The sequence below is a fragment of the Pinus tabuliformis genome, chromosome 8, assembly GCF_031772625.1.
Source record: "Pinus tabuliformis cultivar Carrire ecotype Pingquan chromosome 8, CPIR1, whole genome shotgun sequence".
Lineage (NCBI taxonomy): Eukaryota > Viridiplantae > Streptophyta > Pinopsida > Pinales > Pinaceae > Pinus > Pinus tabuliformis.
Genome location: NC_142294.1, coordinates 548,641,092 through 548,660,624, shown reverse-complemented (window position 1 = coordinate 548,660,624; position 19,533 = coordinate 548,641,092). Strand labels below are relative to the sequence as shown.

At 43.6% G+C, this 19,533-nt stretch overlaps 1 protein-coding gene across 1 annotated transcript; it reads right to left on the bottom strand.

The window, feature by feature from the left end:
• Positions 1 to 10,605: 10,605 nt before the first annotated feature.
• On the bottom strand, positions 10,606 to 13,673 carry LOC149236608 (uncharacterized). Its single transcript, XM_089368972.1, has 2 exons — positions 12,171 to 13,673; positions 10,606 to 11,703 (listed from the first exon to the last, which is right to left on the bottom strand). The coding sequence occupies exons 1-2, from the start codon at positions 13,671 to 13,673 to the stop codon at positions 10,606 to 10,608; spliced, it is 2,601 nt and encodes an 866-aa protein (XP_089225098.1).
• Positions 13,674 to 19,533: the final 5,860 nt, after the last annotated feature.

Here is a 19,533-nt window from a genome sequence, read left to right as displayed (position 1 = left end):
TGTTATTTGTCCTGGAGTGTTTTTTTTTCCTTTACTATTATAAGCTTGGAGGACTTGTACTATTCCCTATTTTCTGTTGTTATTACTCTTTGTAATTTTTGAAGGGCAATGTTTCTCTGTGTTGCAATTGTTTATTTTCATTGACTTTTTTTTAACGAAAGGAAAATGAGAGGAAAGCTTATCGCTTTTGTGGTTATTTGTATCTTGAATTGCAGAAAAATTTGACTGAGTTGTATTTCAAACTTCAACATGCAGTTAACTTGTATTTCAGAAATCAGATTGGATGAGATGTTTCCCATACTATTTTATCAAATGCTTACCCTTGTAAACTTGTCAAGCAATTCTCAGTGATGCGTAAATGCATCTTAACTTTTTTTTTTTTTCCTGAATAAGACTATGCTATTATATTACAAAAAAGGCAAAAATTACATCATCAGTGTTACAACAGAGCCGAAGCCCTGTGATTCCTGTCGAAGGACTGACAGTAAGCTCAGGAATAATCATCTCCAAAATTACAAAAGACTGACACTTGAACCAAATCGACATTCATGAGACCGACATACATGTTTAGCTGAGACTGAAACACATGGAGACTGAAACAACTATAGATAGCCGTCACTGTAACAGAGAAGGACAGAATTACATAATGACAAAGACCTGACACATATAAGATAGCGGTGAGAGCAGACAGTGAAAAAATTCCTTGCTCAGAAACCTGTGGCGAATTGCAGAGCGAACTAGTCATCATCAGTGGTGTGCGGGTCGTCCTCCGTTTTGCATCTGGGAGGCTGGTGGATGTCCGGTTCGGTGGGAATGTTGCGCTGCACAGGTTCACTTGGGCCTGCCCCAGGATCTGGGGAGAAACTGTCTTGAACAGGGCGCAGCATGTCAATGGCGGGAAGTTGCATATCAACTGTGGGAGCCAACCCAGGAATCCGCGGAGGGCTGGCATGAAGAGCCTCATCTTGACCTCGAGGATTTCTGCAGTGCTCCACCGAAACCGTTACAAAGAAAGTAGAATTTGACAGTGTGCATGGAATGCGGTATCTTACCATGGGATGCTCAGAGTGCCCACATTCCATCCGTTCTTGGTGTTCCGCGGCTCTTCCTCTGCCCACTGCCCGTCCCCTGGATCGTCTGCGTTCGGAAGAAACCTCGATTGAGGAGGAGGGGGAGGGGGCTTGCCTCTGAGACGAAGCCCGGCCTCTATAACTCCCGCGCCGACTTATCCCTCGTTGGCGCTCTCGCTGCATCCTTGAATTGGGCGGGTAGCAGGTATACTCTCGCGCAGCCTCCCTCGGAACCAGAGAATGAGCCCACACCACCGCCGAGCACCCAATCCTTATACCAGACTGCGGGAGAATGACATACATCCCCGAATTGCTCGAATTGAAGGAATACCCCCTCGCGACCTCAGAACCTCCACAACCACCTTCAGAACCAGAGCAGGAGCCAATACAATGAGCCACCACAACCTCCCTCAGGACCAGAGCATGAGCCAACACGAACTGCGGGAGAATGACCGAGAAGCTGTGGCTTTGAAGCGCCATGTTCCAGTTACCAAGAAGGGCAGTAAATGCCGAAAGGACTCGACTGCCATGAACCATCACCTGCGAACTTAAATGCTGCACGCTGCTACACCTAATACAAATCCTCCTGGTATACGTGGCTCGTCCGGGCGTACACATGCCCTTATGACGAGCCACGGACCTGCTATGCCATATAACCACCCGCATCCGGGAGGGAGAGGTCCTTTTGCACCAAAGCGATGCAGTCCTTTTTGAGTTGTTCATCCTCGACCATGTCCAAGGAGCCGGAGAAGTATGGTGATGTCTGAAAAACACCTTGGTTAGCCATTCTGTCGGCTACCTGATTTGCTGTTCTTCGCACATGCTGGAAGGTTATTCTTTGTGGATTCTTAAGCTTTGCCTCCAGGGATTCCAGCCTGCTTAGTAGTCTCCAGCTGGTTGCTAATTTGACTGCTGTCGCCCCTGCCTGAATTTTCTTGGCTGCAGCTATTAGGATGAGTGTTGAGTTTTGAAGATGTTCTATGCTAAGAGCAATTTCACTTTTCTCACAGCAATCATACAAGTAGTTAAGCAAAATGCAGATAGAACATATAAGCAGATCTTACAGAAGACAAATCAGAAACAGGAAAAATGTGTGAGATTGTTTCGGCGGTCAACAGGATGCTTCAGCCAGCAAAGTCTCCTTTGGTCAGCCAGCCCAGATGTGTCACAAGATCCCTCCAACTAGTAGATGAGTCAACCCAAGTCAATTCTACAAAAGTCAACGCAGGGGCAGCAAGCTAAAAGTCAACGCAGCAGCAAAACGGTCAACCCTTTGACCTCGATTTTTGTGCCAGATAGTACGGCCTTCAAAAATCGAACTTTCCACCAATTTTCAGCTTGATTGGACCAAGCGTTGACCAAAGTCAATGCTGGTCAAACTTTCTGCGAAACCCTAGCAGCAGAAACCCTAGCAGAAAATCCGTACGGTCTGTCCTCTTCGTCCTTCCCACGTGTGGCTGAAATTCGTCCTCCAGGTAGCGTACTCTCTAAGATGAGAGAGGAAGATGTGAGTTGAGTTGTGATCAAATTCTCTCCAACTTTTCCTGTATATATATCCATCAATGAGGGTGTGTGACACATCTGTTGGGCATGTGAGCCTACATTACAAAACTGGCTGACCTTGCACATATAATTTATTAAGAATAATAAATTCACAATATAAGTTCTGCTCATCGGATTAAGACTATTTTTATATGGATTTTACACCTCTCAGAAAGAGGAATCCAACAAAAATATTAGCCTCTTAATTTGAGCATCAGAACATGGAGTTTGGACCTAGTTGTCCAAATTTAACACTCCCTCTCAACTAGGGAGAACTCCATTTATTAGTGCAATCAACATCGTGAGTCATCCCGCCGAAACTTGCTTTGCTGGCTTCTTTATTTCAGAACAGAAGTGGGTCAGTCACAAAGACATCATTCCCCGACTGACATAGTCAGTCCAGAGGTCCCAGACCTCACAAATCTTGATCCCAGATCAAGTGGTTGGACCATGCCATCCTAGATAGAGAGTACGGCAATCTCTGATGCGTCCATCAGTCTTTGCTAATAGTCTCTAACTTTTCCACACCTCATTGGCCAAATGAGAGGTACTTCCCATGAGCCCTGAACTCAATGGGTAGGATGCATACGGGGCACAGATAAATGAGTGGCGAACCAGCTCAATAATCACAAGGGTGGGGCAAAAGCATTATGAGTGCTTATAGCTCCGAGAAGCTATCCCCAAAGCCCCCCAGAGCTCCCAGAGCTCATCGTCCAACAGGACCCACATCATAGGGTCTTTCCACGACACCAAGACTCTCACGGAAGGTTAGGAACTTGACCTTCCCCAGGGGCTTAGTGAGAATATCCGCGACCTGCTCATCAGTTCCTATATGATCGAGCCTTACGGCGCCTTGCTGTACCATATCCCGGATAAAGTGGTACCTGATATCAATATGCTTGGATCGGTCGTGGAACACAGGATTCTCAGTCATATGAATCCCGCTCTGATTATCACAGAGTATCACAGTGGTATCTAGCACATGTTGGAACAGCTCACTAAAGAGCTTCCTCAACCAAACTGCTTCACAACAGGCCATACTAGCAGCAATGTATTCGGCCTCCGCGGTGCTCAAAGCCACCGACTTCTGCTTCCTGCTCATCCATGAGATCGAAGCAGAACCAAGATTGAAACAGCATCCAAATGTGCTCTTACGATCCACCACACTGCCAGCCCAATCGGCATCAGTATATCCACGGAGTATCACACTCCCGACAGTGTATCTCAGCCCATGGTTTATCGTGCCCCGAAGATATCTCAAAAGATTCTTGGCACCAACCCAGTGAAAAAGATGAGGCTCAACCATCTGTTGACTCAAAGTATTCACTGCAAAACATATGTCCGGACGGGTGTTCACTAAGAACATCAAAGCTCCTATGAGTTGACGATACTCAGTAGGATTGGCCAAGATAGGCCCTGCAGCGCTGCCACTCAACTTCTTAAAGTTGAGTTCCATTGGTGTCGACACGGACTTACAGTCCACCATCCCAAATCTTTCCAGAAGCTTCACAATATATTTTCCTTGAGAAAGGAAAATCTCTCCAGGTCTCTGCCAGACCTCCAGGCCTAGGAAATAGTGTATCAGTCCTAGGTCTTTCATCTCGAACCCAGCAGCAAGCTCCCTCTTACATTGATGAATGAGAGGGTCATCACCTGTCAGGAAGAGGTCGTCCACATACAGCACTAGAATGAGAGGCTTTCCTTCCACAACCTTAAAGTAAAGGTTTGGATCAGCATTGCTTCGAGTGAAGCCCAACTTCATCAAGTAACTATCCATCCTCTCATACCAAGCTCTGGGTGCTTGCTTTAACTCATAGAGGGCTTTCTTCAACCTGCAGACATAAGTGTCTCGATCTTGAACTTCAAATCCCAGAGGTTGTTCTACATACACCTCTTCCTTTATTGCACCATGCAGAAAAGCGGTCTTGACATCCATCTGATGAAGACTCCATCCTTGCGTAGCAGCAAGGGCTATGATGGATCGGATGGTGGTATATCGTGCCACAGGTGCAAATATATCGTCATAGTCAATTCCTTCCTTTTGAGAGAAGCCACGGGCAACAAATCTTGCCTTAAACTTTTCAGCACTCCCATCAGGTCCATGTTTAATCTTGTAGAGCCATTTAGAGGTGACAACAGATTTGTCCTTCGGTCTCGGGACCACATCCCAGACATCATTCTTCATAATAGCCTCATATTCTTCATGCATAGCATCCTTCCAGACTTGATGCTTGATGGCTTCCTCAAAAAAATCCAGGTTCAGATTGTATAATAGAACTCATGGCAGCTAGATACCCTTGGTATCTACACGGCTTCTTGCTTTCTCGGAATGTCCCCCTTGGGGCAGCATGACCCTTAGCATCTTCGAGGGTGTCCCTCAGCCATGATGGCTTCTTTCCTAGAGAAGGGGAAGGATCAATAGGGTCCATAGGCCCTTCAACATTAGGCATAGTCTCATCCTGGGGTTCTTCCAGATTTCCAGGTCTTTCTTCATGATTTTCTTCAGATCTAGGAAGATCTACTACTTTTTTCAGGGAAGCATCTTCGTCAAAAGTGACATCATGGCTTATCTCTACTTCCCTTTGACCAGGTACATAGACTCTATATGCCTTAGAAGTCTCACTGTAGCCCACAAACATTCCTTTCTTTCCAGTAGCATCCAGCTTACTTCTCTTTTCTTTCGGCACATGAAAATAGACAGGACATCCAAAAATTCTAAAATGTGAGACATCAGGTTTCTTACCAGAGAAAAACTCTTCGGGAGTTTTGGAGTCCAAAGCGGAATGAGGGCATCGGTTTTGAATGTACACAGCAGTATTTGCAGCTTCTCCCCACAGAAACTTTGGAAGACCCTGGTCACATAGCATGGCACGGGCAGCTTCCACAATAGTCCTATTCTTGCGTTCAGCAGCACCATTCTGCTCAGGAGTATATGCAGTGGTAGTCTCCCTCTTAATGCCAGCTTCTCTGCAAAAGTCTTTGAACTCATTTGACTCATATTCAGTGCCATTGTCAGTGCTCAAAATCTTGATCTTCTTTCCGGTCATATTTTCCACCAAGGCTTTGAAGGTACGGAACCACATGAAAGCCTCATCCTTCTTCTTCAAGAAGTATATCCAGGTTTTGCGAGAGAAGTCATCAGTAAATGTCATATAGTAAGAACATCCCCCTAGGGATGTTACAGGCAACATACCAGAAAGATCAGAATGGACCAGTTGCAATATCTCAGATGTCTTTGTGACACTTGAGGGGAAAGGTCCCCTTGAATGTTTTCCTTCAGCACAGCCCTTACATACACCTTCATGATTATTTCCAAAATCAGGCATCCCTGTCACCACCTTCCTTGCTTCGGGAAGAGCCTTGTAATGAGGGTGTCCAAATCTTCGGTGCCATAGTTTGGTTTGACGGATAGTATCACAAGTCATAGCTCCCAACGGACTCCCTCCAACCTGGTAGAGTGTACCAACTCTAAAACCAATTGAGATAGCTTCCTTGAAGCTCTTCTTCCACATGAGTACCTTTCCATCAGGGAAAGTTACATTGAATCCTTTGTCTTCCATGGCAGATACAGACACAAGGTTCTTCTTCAATTTGGGTACATAGAGTACATCTTGTAGATGGAGGACTTGTGAAAATTGAAATATCACTGCTAGGCATAACTGTCATGAGAGTAAGTGATACTACAATAAGTGCAGAAGATCACTGTCAGAAAACTATGTCATATTGTCATGTTTCACTATAGAAGATGGGGTTTGATAATAAGCCCACTTGACTACCCTTAAGCTCTTCCATATATCCAATTTTAAGACTCCAAAGCATCTGCCTTGTAACAGCCCTTGTTGTCCCTCTCAAGGGACTATACTTGGAGCTTTACCAAGCATCTTCTTACAGCCCATTATACCAGAATTGCAAACTGTCTAATCTGGACCATAATATCTGGCAAATTCATCATTACAAAAGACAAGCACATACCTGTGATAGACGTCATATTTCTGTCCACAAATACATTTCGACCAATGCACAGACCCTGAAATTTCGGCCCTGGTTAGGGCTTTCTGTGGCTGCTACGACAGCCCTACTATACAGCCTTCAAACTTCTTTAATTACTGCGTTGATGGTCAAGGGTACTGCGGCCTTCTTCCTGCTCCATGTTGGGCCTCTCGGCCCTCTCAAAACAGACTTTTGTCCCATTGTAAAACTCAAATCACTCAGCGGCCTGTGCATAGAGAATAACCCTTGTCTTTATGCCCAGAACTCCTCTTTACAAGCTCGGCTAGCCTCCTTCCTTACTCGGCCAATCAGATCATAAACAAAAGACACAGAAATACTCCTCTTCGCACTTTGGCCAGAGCTCTTAAGCCTGCGGATACTTGACTCTTCATGACTGCAGCCTCATGTCCTTATGACTGCGGCTTCCTTTACTGCCTAAACATATCCTCTACAGCTGCGCTGTATATCTTTCCGTTACAACGTGTATATCATTGATAGCGTATATAATCCTTTATGTACAGCGACACAAAGGCATCCATTGACATCGATGATGATTGCTATAGATAGAGTTTGTCTTCACCTCAGCTCCGATCCCATGTTGAGTTTTGAAGATGTTCTATGCTAAGAGCAATTTCACTTTTCTCACAGCAATCATACAAGTAGTTAAGCAAAATGCAGATAGAACATATAAGCAGATCTTACAGAAGACAAATCAGAAACAGGAAAAATGTGTGAGATTGTTTCGGCGGTCAACAGGATGCTTCAGCTAGCAAAGTCTCCTTTGGTCAGCCAGCCCAGATGTGTCACAAGATCCCTCCAACTAGTAGATGAGTCAACCCAAGTCAATTCTACAAAAGTCAACGCAGGGGCAGCAAGCTAAAAATCAACGCAGCAGCAAAACGGTCAACCCTTTGACCTCTATTTTTGTGCCAGATAGTACGGCCTTCAAAAATCGAACTTTCCACCAATTTTCAGCTTGATTGGACCAAGCGTTGACCAAAGTCAACGCTGGTTAAACTGCGAAACCCTAGCAGCAGAAACCCTAGCAGAAAATCCGTACGGTCTGTCCTCTTCGTCCTTCCCACGTGTGGCTGAAATTCGTCCTCCAGGTAGCGTACTCTCTAAGATGAGAGAGGAAGATGTGAGTTGAGTTGTGATCAAATTCTCTCCAACTTTTCCTGTATATATATCCATCAATGAGGGTGTGTGACACATCTGTTGGGCATGTGAGCCTACATTACAAAACTGGCTGACCTTGCACATATAATTTATTAAGAATAATAAATTCACAATATAAGTTCTGCTCATTGGATTAAGACTATTTTTATATGGATTTTACACCTCTCAGAAAGAGGAATCCAACAAAAATATTAGCCTCTTAATCTGAGCATCAGAACATGGAGTTTGGACCTAGTTGTCCAAATTTAACAATGAGAGAGTCACCCTCCACCTCAAGAGGGAAGAAGTGTTTTTGCTCTGCTAGACAGATCCCTTGCCAGAGTCCTTCCATCTCCGCTACATTGTTGGTGTCTTTGCCTAATGAGCCATAATAGATATGCAAAAGTGCTCCTGTATGGCTTCTGATGATCCCTCTGAATCCTGCCGGACCGGGATTACGTTTAGCTGCCCCATCGAAATTGAGCTTGAAAGAGTTGAACGCTGGTGGGGACCAGGAGGACGGGGAGGTGGAGCTGCGTGGGGGACGGGTAATGACCTTTGCAAAGGCGGAAAGGTCAAGATTCCATTCTTTTAAAATATCCCTCTCTTGTTGCGCTTCTGGCATGTCTGTATCATACCAGGTTCTTATGGCTAAGGTTTCCCGGATATTTCTTTTGTAGATGAGCCACAGAGCGTCGATTGTCCGGGAAGTGTTGTTGAAGATTCAAGAGTTGCGCTCTTTCCAGAGAAGCCAGTACAAAAAACCTGGAATTAGACCCCATAAAGTATTGAGAAGTTGGCTTTTGAATGGGTTCTTGTCCCAGTTCCTGATATTTTCCGTTACATCCTCGCCCCTGGGTTCTGTTCTTTTGTTGCATTTCTCCACTTTCTCCCAAAGTTGCTTTGCTAGCGGACATGTCTCCATTAAATGGCTGATTGTCTCACCGTTGAGATTGCAATTTGGGCATCTAGAAGGCCCAATGAATCCCCTTTTTATCAAATTATCCCAAGTAAGAATGCGCTTTTTACTGAGCAGCCATAAGAAGGTTGAGATTTTAGGCCATAGCCCTGGTAGCCAAACTCGTGCCCAAATTTGATCTTTATCCGCTTGGGTGTCTGAATAGCGCAGCTGATGTGCTTCTTTAGTGGTGAATGTGCCTTTGTGCGTGTGACCCCATCTGAGCTTATCCTGCTGGTTGGAGTGGCGGATTCTGCGATGAGAGAGTTCCTGATCCATGTCTGAGTATGTTTCGCCCTCCCAATCCCTTTGCCAGCTGCTCGCGGGTTTCCATAGTTGGTACCCATGATGCTCTGTTTGTTGCCAGAATTGTTGAACCTGAATGAGGTTTTCTTGCTGCATATAAGATTGCCAGAGGGGCATTTGGAATAGATTCGCAAGTTTAGGGAGCTGCTGCCACGAATCCTCCCAAAACTTGGCTGACGTGCCTGAGTGGATTTCCCAGAAACTGTGTTCCTGAATGAAGCGGCTATGTATCTTTGCAGCATTCCAGATTGGTGAGCCTTGGGCTGTGGAGTTAATTCTGATGAGATCGTGCCATTGACTTCCCAGAGCATATTTTGCTTGCCATAAACGAGCCCAAGGTGAATGAGGCTTGGAGATCCAGTTCCACCACATTCGGGCTCCCATAGTGTTGTTACTTTGAAGTGGATCTCGAAGCCCTAGTCCTCCTTCTGATTTGATTTTGCACACTTCTTTCCAATTAACGAGAGCCCATTTTTGATTCCTACCAGTGGAACCCCATAGGAAGTTGCGCTGAAGGTTACGAATGGCTTTAAGGACCCATTTTGGAGCTGCCATGGTGGAGAAGAGGTACAACGGCATAGCTTGAAGGACAGACTTGATCAGGACCAATCTGCCTGCCATGTTGAGAGCACGAAAGGTCCACGATGAGAGTTTTGATTCCAGCCTATCAAGGAGAGACCGCCAGGAAGCATGTTTGATAGCTGAGTCTGAGAGGGGAGCTCCAAGGTATTTAGATGGCAAATGGGAAATGGTGAATCCCAGAATTCTGGCAATATTCCTTTGCGTGGAGGGGGGGGTGTTAAAAAAGAAGAGTTGAGACTTCGAGGCATTGATGGAGGTGCCGGAGGCGTCAGAGTAAAGGGAGAGGAGAGACTTAAACACAGAGGCTTCTTTCGAGGAGGGATGACCAAATAGCATGGTGTCATCAACGAACTGCTGATGAGACAGAGGATTGAGACCATGGATAGAAATACCTTTAAGCTCTTGAGAGGCAATGGCTGATTTGAGAAGTCTGCTGAGGCCCTCTGCCATTAGAACAAAGAGAAAAGGAGAAAGAGGATCCCCTTGCCTAATGCCGCGAGAGGGTCGAAAGGGGGAAGAGGGAGAGCCATTCAAAAGAACAGAGAAGCTTGGAGAGGTAATGAGATTCATAATCCACCTGGTCCAGGTTGCACTGAAGCCAAAGGCTAAAAGCATTTTATGAATAAAATTCCAACTAAGCTTATCAAAAGCTTTGGAGAGGTCGAGTTTTAGGATCATACCTGGTTTCTTAAGAATCTTTAATGAGTGTATTACCTCATTTGATAGTATGATTCCATCCATGATCTGCCGTCCTTCCACATATCCTGTTTGTTCCGGAGATATGAGTAAGGGCAAGAGAGGTTTGAGCCTATTTGCAATGACCTTTGAGATTAGCTTGTATATAACATTGCATAATGCGATTGGTCTGTAGTTTTCTGGCCTGTTGGGTTCTTCGCCCTTGGGTACCAGAGCTAGGAAGGTGGTATTGAGGGCCGGGAGGATCCAGTGCATGCTTCTGGATTCTTCAACGAGGTCCCAAACTTCATTTTTGATGAGGTCCTAGAATTCATGGAAGAAATTGGCTGTAAAGCCATCAGGTCCAGGCGCTTTTCCGTCTTTGAGTTGAGCCATGGCTTCTTCAACTTCTTGCAAGGTCGTGGGCTGGAGTAATCTGTTATTGTGATCCTCAGTTATGATGCTTGGAATATGCTGCGTGATGGCTCTGATTGCTGCATCCCTGTTCTCAATGGGTTCCGTTAAAATTTCCTTGAAATACCCTGTGAATTCCTTTTCCATATCCTCATGTTCCTCAATTCTTTCGCCTTGTTGGTTGTTGATGAACGTAATATTATTGTGCATTCGCCTTTGAATGGTGGCTTTGTGGAAGAATTTTGTATTCTTCTCCCCCTCTTTGAGCCAATTGATTCTAGATTTTTGCCGCCAGAGTATTTCCTCTTGTTTCCTGCGTTCCTCGATTTGGTTCCAGAGTATCTGTTCCTGTTGAGCTTGTTCTTCTGATCTGCCTTGAAGAATGAGAGTTTGTTGAAGCTTGTACATTTGCTGTTCCAATTGTAAGCGCTTCTCCTGGATGTTACCAAAATTTGTGCGATTCCACACTTTGAGGACATATTTCAGATTTTTCAATTTTTGTTGGAATTGATACATTTTGGCTCCCTCTGGCGGAATGTAAGCTGCCCATGCATCGCTGACTACCGTCTTGAAAGTGGTATTTGTTAGCCAGAATGCTTCGAATCTGAAAGGTCTGTTGCAGCGGTTACCTGGTCTGGACCATTGTAGCAAAATTGGCCAGTGATCAGAACCACTTTGGGGGATGATGGAAGCATTGAAATCCCCTCCCAGATGGATTGCATTGTCAGAAAGAAGGAATCTATCAAGCCTGGAGGCAATGTGATGAATACCTCGTCGCTTGTTAGTCCAGGTGAAAATTCCATTAGAGGTTGGTATGTCCATAAGTTGATTGTTTTGAATGAATTCTTTGAGGCCCTCACTGTCACTGTCGAGCCTGATTCTGCCTCCCTGCTTCTCTGCCATGGAAGTTATTATGTTGAAGTCGCCGCCGCCAATCCAGAGCGGGAATTGCCTATTTTCATTGAGGATAGAGATCGTTTCCAGCAGTTCTAGTTTTTGCTGAATTGTCTGAGGAAAATATACATTTGTGAGATGACCATGGATTCCAGTGCCAACGAGGTGGAAGGAGGCTTGAATAAGATGGAGGGTGGCGTGGAAGTCATATAGTGTGATGATTTGCGGGTTCCACAAAATAGCTAAACCACCTGAGGCTCCAGAGGCGTCTACAGAGATGGCTCTGCTTCCTGCCCAGACTTTGCCGCGAATTCTTTCAATAGCATCAGTGCTGCTTTTTGTTTCTTGCAGAAAAACTATGGTTGGTTTTTCTTGTTGAATCAAGTTTTTGATCATTCTATGTTTTGAGGGGCTGTTGAGTCCTCTCACATTCCAGGATATTAACTTCATGTAAACTGAGATTTGGGTTTGTAGAACTTTGTCAACTTAGGGAATCGCCCCGACTCCATAAGTATTTCACCTAATGCTATGGTTCGTTGAAGGTCTGTCTTTCTTCCTCGTTTCTTAAGATCTTTGAGTACCTTTTTTCCGTCCCAAGGGCTACCTCCCTGTATGCCAAGGCTTTTATTATGCTGCGCCTTGGCTAAGACTCCTTCCAGCTTGTCTATTTGCCAGGGTTGAATAGAGTTGTATTCTTTCTGTTTGCATGCCGTTTCAAGTGTGAAGATGTCTAAACCATCTATACTAACATCCGCCTGATCTTCTTCCATGACAGTGGTTTCTCCTAGTTCTTCCTCATCCGCTTCTTGCTGAAGACTAAGAGCCAGAGTAGCATCGGTCTCCATATCATAGTCTTGCTGCTTATTATCCAATGTAGGCTTCTCTTGAGAGAATGAGAAGGGACTGAGACTTGACACCGATTTTCCTTTCTCCAAAGAAGGGTATGGATTGGGATTCGATGGAGCAGGATCAGAGGGCTGCAAGGGGTCTGAGTGAAGGAGGGAGGAAGAGGGCGAAGAGGGATTGAGTGGGGGTTCAGAACTGGGATGATCTTGCTTATCATGCGTTGCAAGAACAGAGAATTTGTTCTGGGAGTCCGTTTTGAGAGCGTTTTCCATGACTGGCTGACTCTTTTTGGCATGCCTACGGCGGTTGGGAATTTTGATAAAACCTTCAGAGTCTTTATCAGAGACAGCAGCAGCTGCTTTGGACTGAGAATTTAATGGACAGTCACGGAAGAGGTGGCCATGCTCATGACACTTACGACAGCGGAAGGGAATATGCTCATAATCTAAAGGTTGTGTCCATTCATAATCATCGTGATAGAGTCTTACCGTATCAGCTAGAGCTTTGGTCAGATGCATTTGGACGCAGATCCTGGCATATGAGGTATATTTGCGAGTTTTTGTCTCAGCCGCGACTCGGATGAAGGTGCCAAGTTTGTTGCCTATGTCCGCCAGCGTTTCTTCTTTCCAGTACTCCGCTGGGAGGGAGTACATCCTGATCCAGACCGGTGCCCAGCTGAAATCTTCCTTGTCGGGATTGAATCTTGGTTTCCATTCTGTGAGATAGAGGCCTGAAGAGTTGAAGAAGTAAGGACCTCCTTCAAATATCCGCACTCTGTCCTCCACACAGTGAAAGATTGCTGTGAAAAAGCCTTTTGGTCCTAGTTGCAGAGTAATTTGTCCTTTGGGCTTCCATTTTGAAGCTATCCAACCTTGTAAGGCTTTTTCCGTAGGCCAGAAGCCTAGAAACTTTCCGATTAGTGCATGATCTTGCATGTACTGGATCTCACCATTGATGCGGTGGCTAGGCAGGTCAACCTTGATGGGTTCGGCAGCTTTTGGGATACAAGTGGCTGAGGATGCCTTTGGCTGAGACGCCTTAGCTTTATTGTGTATCTCTTTGTCTGCATTGTCTTCTTCTGTCGGGACCGTATGTATCCTTGCTTCATTCTTCTGATGTCCGTCTTGTCCTTCGACTGGGCCTGCGCCAGAGGGGTGAAGAGGCTGAGCGTACTTAGTTTTGTCAGAGTTTGTGGAGTTTTTTGGAGGGGAAGCAGAGCTCTCCCCTCCTACCGCCATTTCCATTGCGATCGACCAGCAGAGGTGCGGCGGCTGCAACAGTGAGGGCAGTCAGGGGCGGCTGCTGGCTAGGGTTTGGCTGCGTTGGGCAGTGATTTGCATCAGAGCAGTTTTTTCCAATTCCTTCGTAAATGCATCTTAACTTACCTTTCCTGTTCTTTGTCATTTGGTTTGAGGTGGGGCCTGTAATTCATGCCTGTTACCATTTCTTTTTCAAGGAAACAATCCCCCATGCAAACCGGGGACACTTCCTCACATTCATGGATGGCATCTGTAGTAAACTTGTTAGCATTGACTGGTACACCTCACCCTCCGAGACCCAGCTGCGGACTTTCATCCTTATTGCTGCTGTTGCTGAACCTGTTGACTCTTACCAGAGAAATTAACCAGGGTCGGCAGTAGGACAGCACAGTACTTGAACCTGCTGAGCCACCTCTCAGAGCTATCCCTGTTAAGATTTGTTGTGATGGATCAATACATATGACAATCACTATGCAATCATTCTTTTGTGCCTATGTTGCTCGAATCTGTTAGGAAAGAAACTGTTCAAATACAAGTTGGGATACGATTGCATACAAAATATTAATAAACACACAGATATAGATACGAGAATTGCACCAATACATTGCAAGAAAACCAAAGATCTCAATTTCTTCTCAATGAGAGAGATAACTCATTGTGGTCCATTGTTAACCTGAGCACACCCTAGTTTGCACTAGGTGGGTATGAATTTTGCTCATTTATGCATGCTGTTTGCTATTGCCATATTTGTAGTTAGTAATTGGAACTCATGATGCTTGCAAACCAATTGTGTGGGAGATTCTTTTTGCTACTAAATTGTGGACGTCATCTACATTCTTTATCTATGCAACCAGTTTGTTAAAAGTAGCTAACATGCCTTTAATGCAATTGTAATTTATCTTTAGTTAGAATTCCATTTGATTGCCAACTATATCTAATACACTAATAAACAATTCATATTTTTTTCTTGAACAAGTTTGATGTGTCTTGCATTTCCTTCGTAGAACATGACTAGAAATTTTGTGTTATTGGTGATAGCCGTTTGGCTACATTTCAACCGTTCGCACATTCCCGACAAGTTTACAGGCACGGTTACATTATTGACTGGGGTAGTGGTCAAGACAGACTCAAAGCACATGTGATTGTTCAAATTTGTTGAAAATCATGTGGGGGCTAAGCACGCAGTGTAATTTTGGCTTGAAATTGCATTATTGGGGATAACACACGAGTGCCACAATATTTTAAAAAATGCACGTGGACAGCTGGGAAACCACAGGCAGGTTGGATATATATATATATTAAATTATGTTTAAAATTCTCTCCTTCAATAACTAAGTTTTGATGGGAAATGAACCCTCTAACAAAGAATAAATTTCTCTTTAGTAAGGAAGTTATATTAAAACTTTTAAGTTAACATAATTAAAAAAAATGAAAGATAAATGACAAATAATCCACTCCCAATTTAATTAAAAATAATTAATTTGTCATAATTTTTAGAATGCAATCTTATTTATTTATTTATTTCTTCTGAAGAAAGAAATCAGCTTCCCATTCCGAGGAAAGAAATTGGCTTCCCTCTTAGCCAGTGGGTTAGAGTGAGGTTTTTGGTGCTAGGTTTGCACATAGGGATACTCACTTAAGAGTTCACAAAGCTCAAAGCCAATACAACAACAATATTTATCAAGGAATCATAACTCATCATGTTACTAGCAGGGATTTGAACCTGGGTGGGGAGGATAGATAACCCCAATCGACAACATGCGATCTTATTACATGCCAAAGTTTTTTTTTTTTTTGTTATTGTTTGATGTTTATTTTTTTGTCGAGTTGTCTGTGTTCTCTAGAGATGACAACAGAGTTAACCTTTTGCTTGAGAAACCACGACCTAGGGGCATCTATGCCGTCAAAATCACCCGGGGATTGCATCCGACCAAACCCACACCAACCCTTAACATCACTGGATTTTTGCGCACGAAGTTTCGAACTGGTGACCTTCATGTCACAGAGTGGCTTAACAATACACCCCATCACCATCTATTCTACACCACATGGGCTTTTTATGTTTATTTTTAATTTACAAACAAACTTCTATTTCAAAGTAATGTTGGAAAATTTACAAAGTTATAGAGCATAGGGGTTTCTAACACTAGGGAAATCAATCTCTCCATAAATGTTCAAAAGGCTTGCCACATTGGCAAACCAAGCTTTGCCATTCAACCATATTATCAAGAAAAATGATTTAACAAAGTTCATAAAAAACTAATGTTGTCTATGGATCACATAAAACTTTATGGTTGGGTTGGCTAAAGATTTTCCTTACTTCGTATTGCTCTGCGTAATAGAGCCATAAAACAAGAACATAGACATAATTAAAAGACATCAAAGATGGTAGCGCTTTAGGGAAGGGCTTGAGTGACCTTTATCACTAAATTTGGTATTTGTGAGTTGGGTGTGCTGACCAAGTTGGAGGAAGGCAAGCGAGGGTCCTTTGTGATGAAAATGGGGTTGTCCTGTGATTCTTTGGAGTCCATGATTCATCTCTATTCTCTGCACAGTACCTGTTTCTTGCTTGACCTCTGGTTATGGTGAGCCCAAAGATGCCTTTGACAAAGGCTTCAACTTGCCATTAAATAATGGGTTGCTTCCTCAACTTAATGATTTTTGATCTCTTTGGGGCTATTGCTTGTGCTAACATGGCCTTTATGTTCCAACACATTTTGATGAGCCTAAAGAATCTTCTCTCATGTTCGAGTAGTTATTGGGTCATGCACCCATTCTTGAGTCTTAACCAATAGTTGCTTCGAATCCATGGCTTCCCTAAGACGGTGCATTGTCGCATCAATCTTGTCCATGACCGCTTCACCCTTTGCCAGACACCCATAGAGAAACTAACCGCGAACACATTTCATTTCATGTTCATCCATATTATGTGCCTCAACCTAGTCTCTCTAGTGCATGCTACAATCTTGGAAATCGACATCAATTTCTTCCCCTTGTTATTTTGTTGCCTAGTCGGAGCCATGACCCTAAAACACCCAACCCTTAAGAAATTCTCAAACCAATCCTCTACCCTCCGAAGGCTCTTTTTGCAAGAATCACAACTACTATTGAAAATCCTAGGAATGTAAATGAAGTTGAGCACAAAGTGGTCTCCTAATACATCTCTACTCACCTCCCTCGACTGCAAATGTCTCATCATTTGGAGAATTGGATTGCATACTATTAATTTTGAATTAACACCACCTTATCATGGACCAATTACTTCAGAGATCCATATAGCCCAATTTTCATTAGCAGTCACATAAGACATTATTGTCATGACAGTAACTCAAGAAAGAACATAGACAAAAGATGCAGAAGACAAGCCAAGAGAAGAGTGCACATGGATATGGCTCAAGCCAGGGAAAAACCCCAAGACAGGGAAAACCCTTGATCAATTCATCTAATTATTAATATCAAATGTTCATCAGAGAGAGAGAGAGAGAGTACAATGACTAGAGACAAAATACCTTGTCAATTTGAGGATCCAGTATGAATGACTTTGGACAAGAGAATAACCCAAAACTGCAATGATATCATTCTGTCAACAATGGTAAGTTAGGGTTTCTTACAGTCCACTCTTGTTCCATTCAATTGATCTAGAAACTCTCCATTCAACTGCGACTTCCCTTGTTGAGCAAGAGGCTGTCTATAGATGGCTCTTAGAGTTGATGTGATCCTAAGATAGGCTTCAAGTCCACTCTGTTTTGACTTGGTGCATGCCTGCAGATACATAAAGGAAGAAGCTCAGAGTTATGCCCAAATCTGACCAGATCTTTTGAACTTAAATTCTGTCTTGAAGTGACAGAATTTACTTATCAAAATTTGCGACTGATTATCTGTGGGAACTCGGCCCTAATGCAAAGAATAACCCAAAAATAAACCCTCCTTTAACTGTCCAGACCAACGACTGTACTTGTTGGAGAGACATGACCCTAGTGCAGAAGATAACTTACACCCAACCAATCCTTCGACCTCCTCCAAGACTACATCTGCCTTAGACATATTTTCCAGTAAGTTGATGTGTACAAAATGAGGGAGAAGGCTCCTCTATATATATAATTCGATAGTGGTGAAGAGACATGACTGTTGGGCTTGATGAGCCGACATAGAGGAGAAGTCGACCGAGATAATTTACGCGATAAAACATAAATCCAAAAATCCACTTTTCCTTGTCCAGATTTGATGATCTTTAGATTGATTTTGGTCCTCTCAAAAAGAGGAATTCAATGCTGTAATAATATTTCCCAAGGGCACTATCCAAAGTGGAATTTGGCCATAGTTTCCAATTTTAACACTCCCTCTCAACTAGGGAGAATTCCACTTGCCAATCCATCCATGATCAATCATCATGCCATCTTGTCGTCATGTATCATCTCTGACATTTTTTCTCTTCTTGGCTGAACCATGATGTAATTATGAAGAAGAATTGATCAAGAGTGAGTCACAAGACCTTGCCACTCTCCTCTAACAAAAGTCAATGCACATAACCAAATGGTGAACTCCAATCAGACTTGATCCCAAGTGATCAAGTTGAAGAAACATCATTCATCCTAGACATAAGGAGTACGATAGTACACGATGCATCCATTGGTAGTGTTATGGTCCCTATTCACTTTTCCCAACTCATTGGCTATATGAGAGGTATTTCCCATGTGTCCCAAACTACATGGGTAGGATGATACTGAATCAATAGCAGGGAAAGAATGTATCACATCCTGCTCACAACAACACATGAAAAGGATGAACCACATCCTACAGTCACACATCACAACGACACGTAGGGAAAGAATGAACCACATCCTACATATGCAAATCATCGAGAGTAGGGAAAGGATGAACCATGTCCTACAAACACAAGTCACAATCACATGTAGGGAAAGAATAAACCACATCCTACAAACACAAGTCACAACAATCAATCATAGGAAATTTCATACACGTGGGGAAAGAATGAACCACGTCCCACTTACATGTCAATAGATGCCTATATTCATCTCTTATTGGGGCATTTGCAGTAGAAGGTGAACCGCTCATCCTATGCATATGTTATCAACGGTAGGGGAAGGTGAACCACTCACCCTACATACATGTGTCCGTAAATGTAGGGGAAGGTGAACCACTCACCCTACACATGTCAACCATCATGGGGTATCACATGGGAAGGTGAGCCACTCACCCTGTACACATCGCACCAATAGAGGAAGGTGAGCCACTCACCCTATGGTTGCTCATATCTCAATAAGCACCCCAAGCCCCTAGGAGCTCCCAGAGCTCAATATTCAACCAAGGATCCCTTCATATAGGGAATAGTGCCAAGCTGCTTTCTGAAAGATCAAGATTAGATCTTGACGATGATATTGATGATCGAATCATCAATGAGAGCCTCATAGCTCTACCCAACAACATATAGATGAATACAAATCTTTCTACAGACATATTGATTTACAACAGAGATCGTAGAAGCACTTAGAAATCCTTTGCTTCTTGCATATCTTGATGAAGAAAATATTTAACTGTACTTACTCCCTCTTACTCAGGGAGACCACAAGCCTAAGCTTGTCTTACCAAAGTGCACAATGTCCATCTGGTAGCCTGCTCATCATAAGATCCATGCCATAATACCATGTAAAGTGGTATATGTTGTTAATATGTGAAACACTGGATTCTCTGAATCCTACTCTGCAATATACAACAAAGGTGTGCCCAAATGGCTCACTGAAGAGCTAACTCAATGGCTTCATAGTAAGACAGGCTTACTACTTTACGCATTTAGCCTAAACAAGCTTCCAGGCTTGAG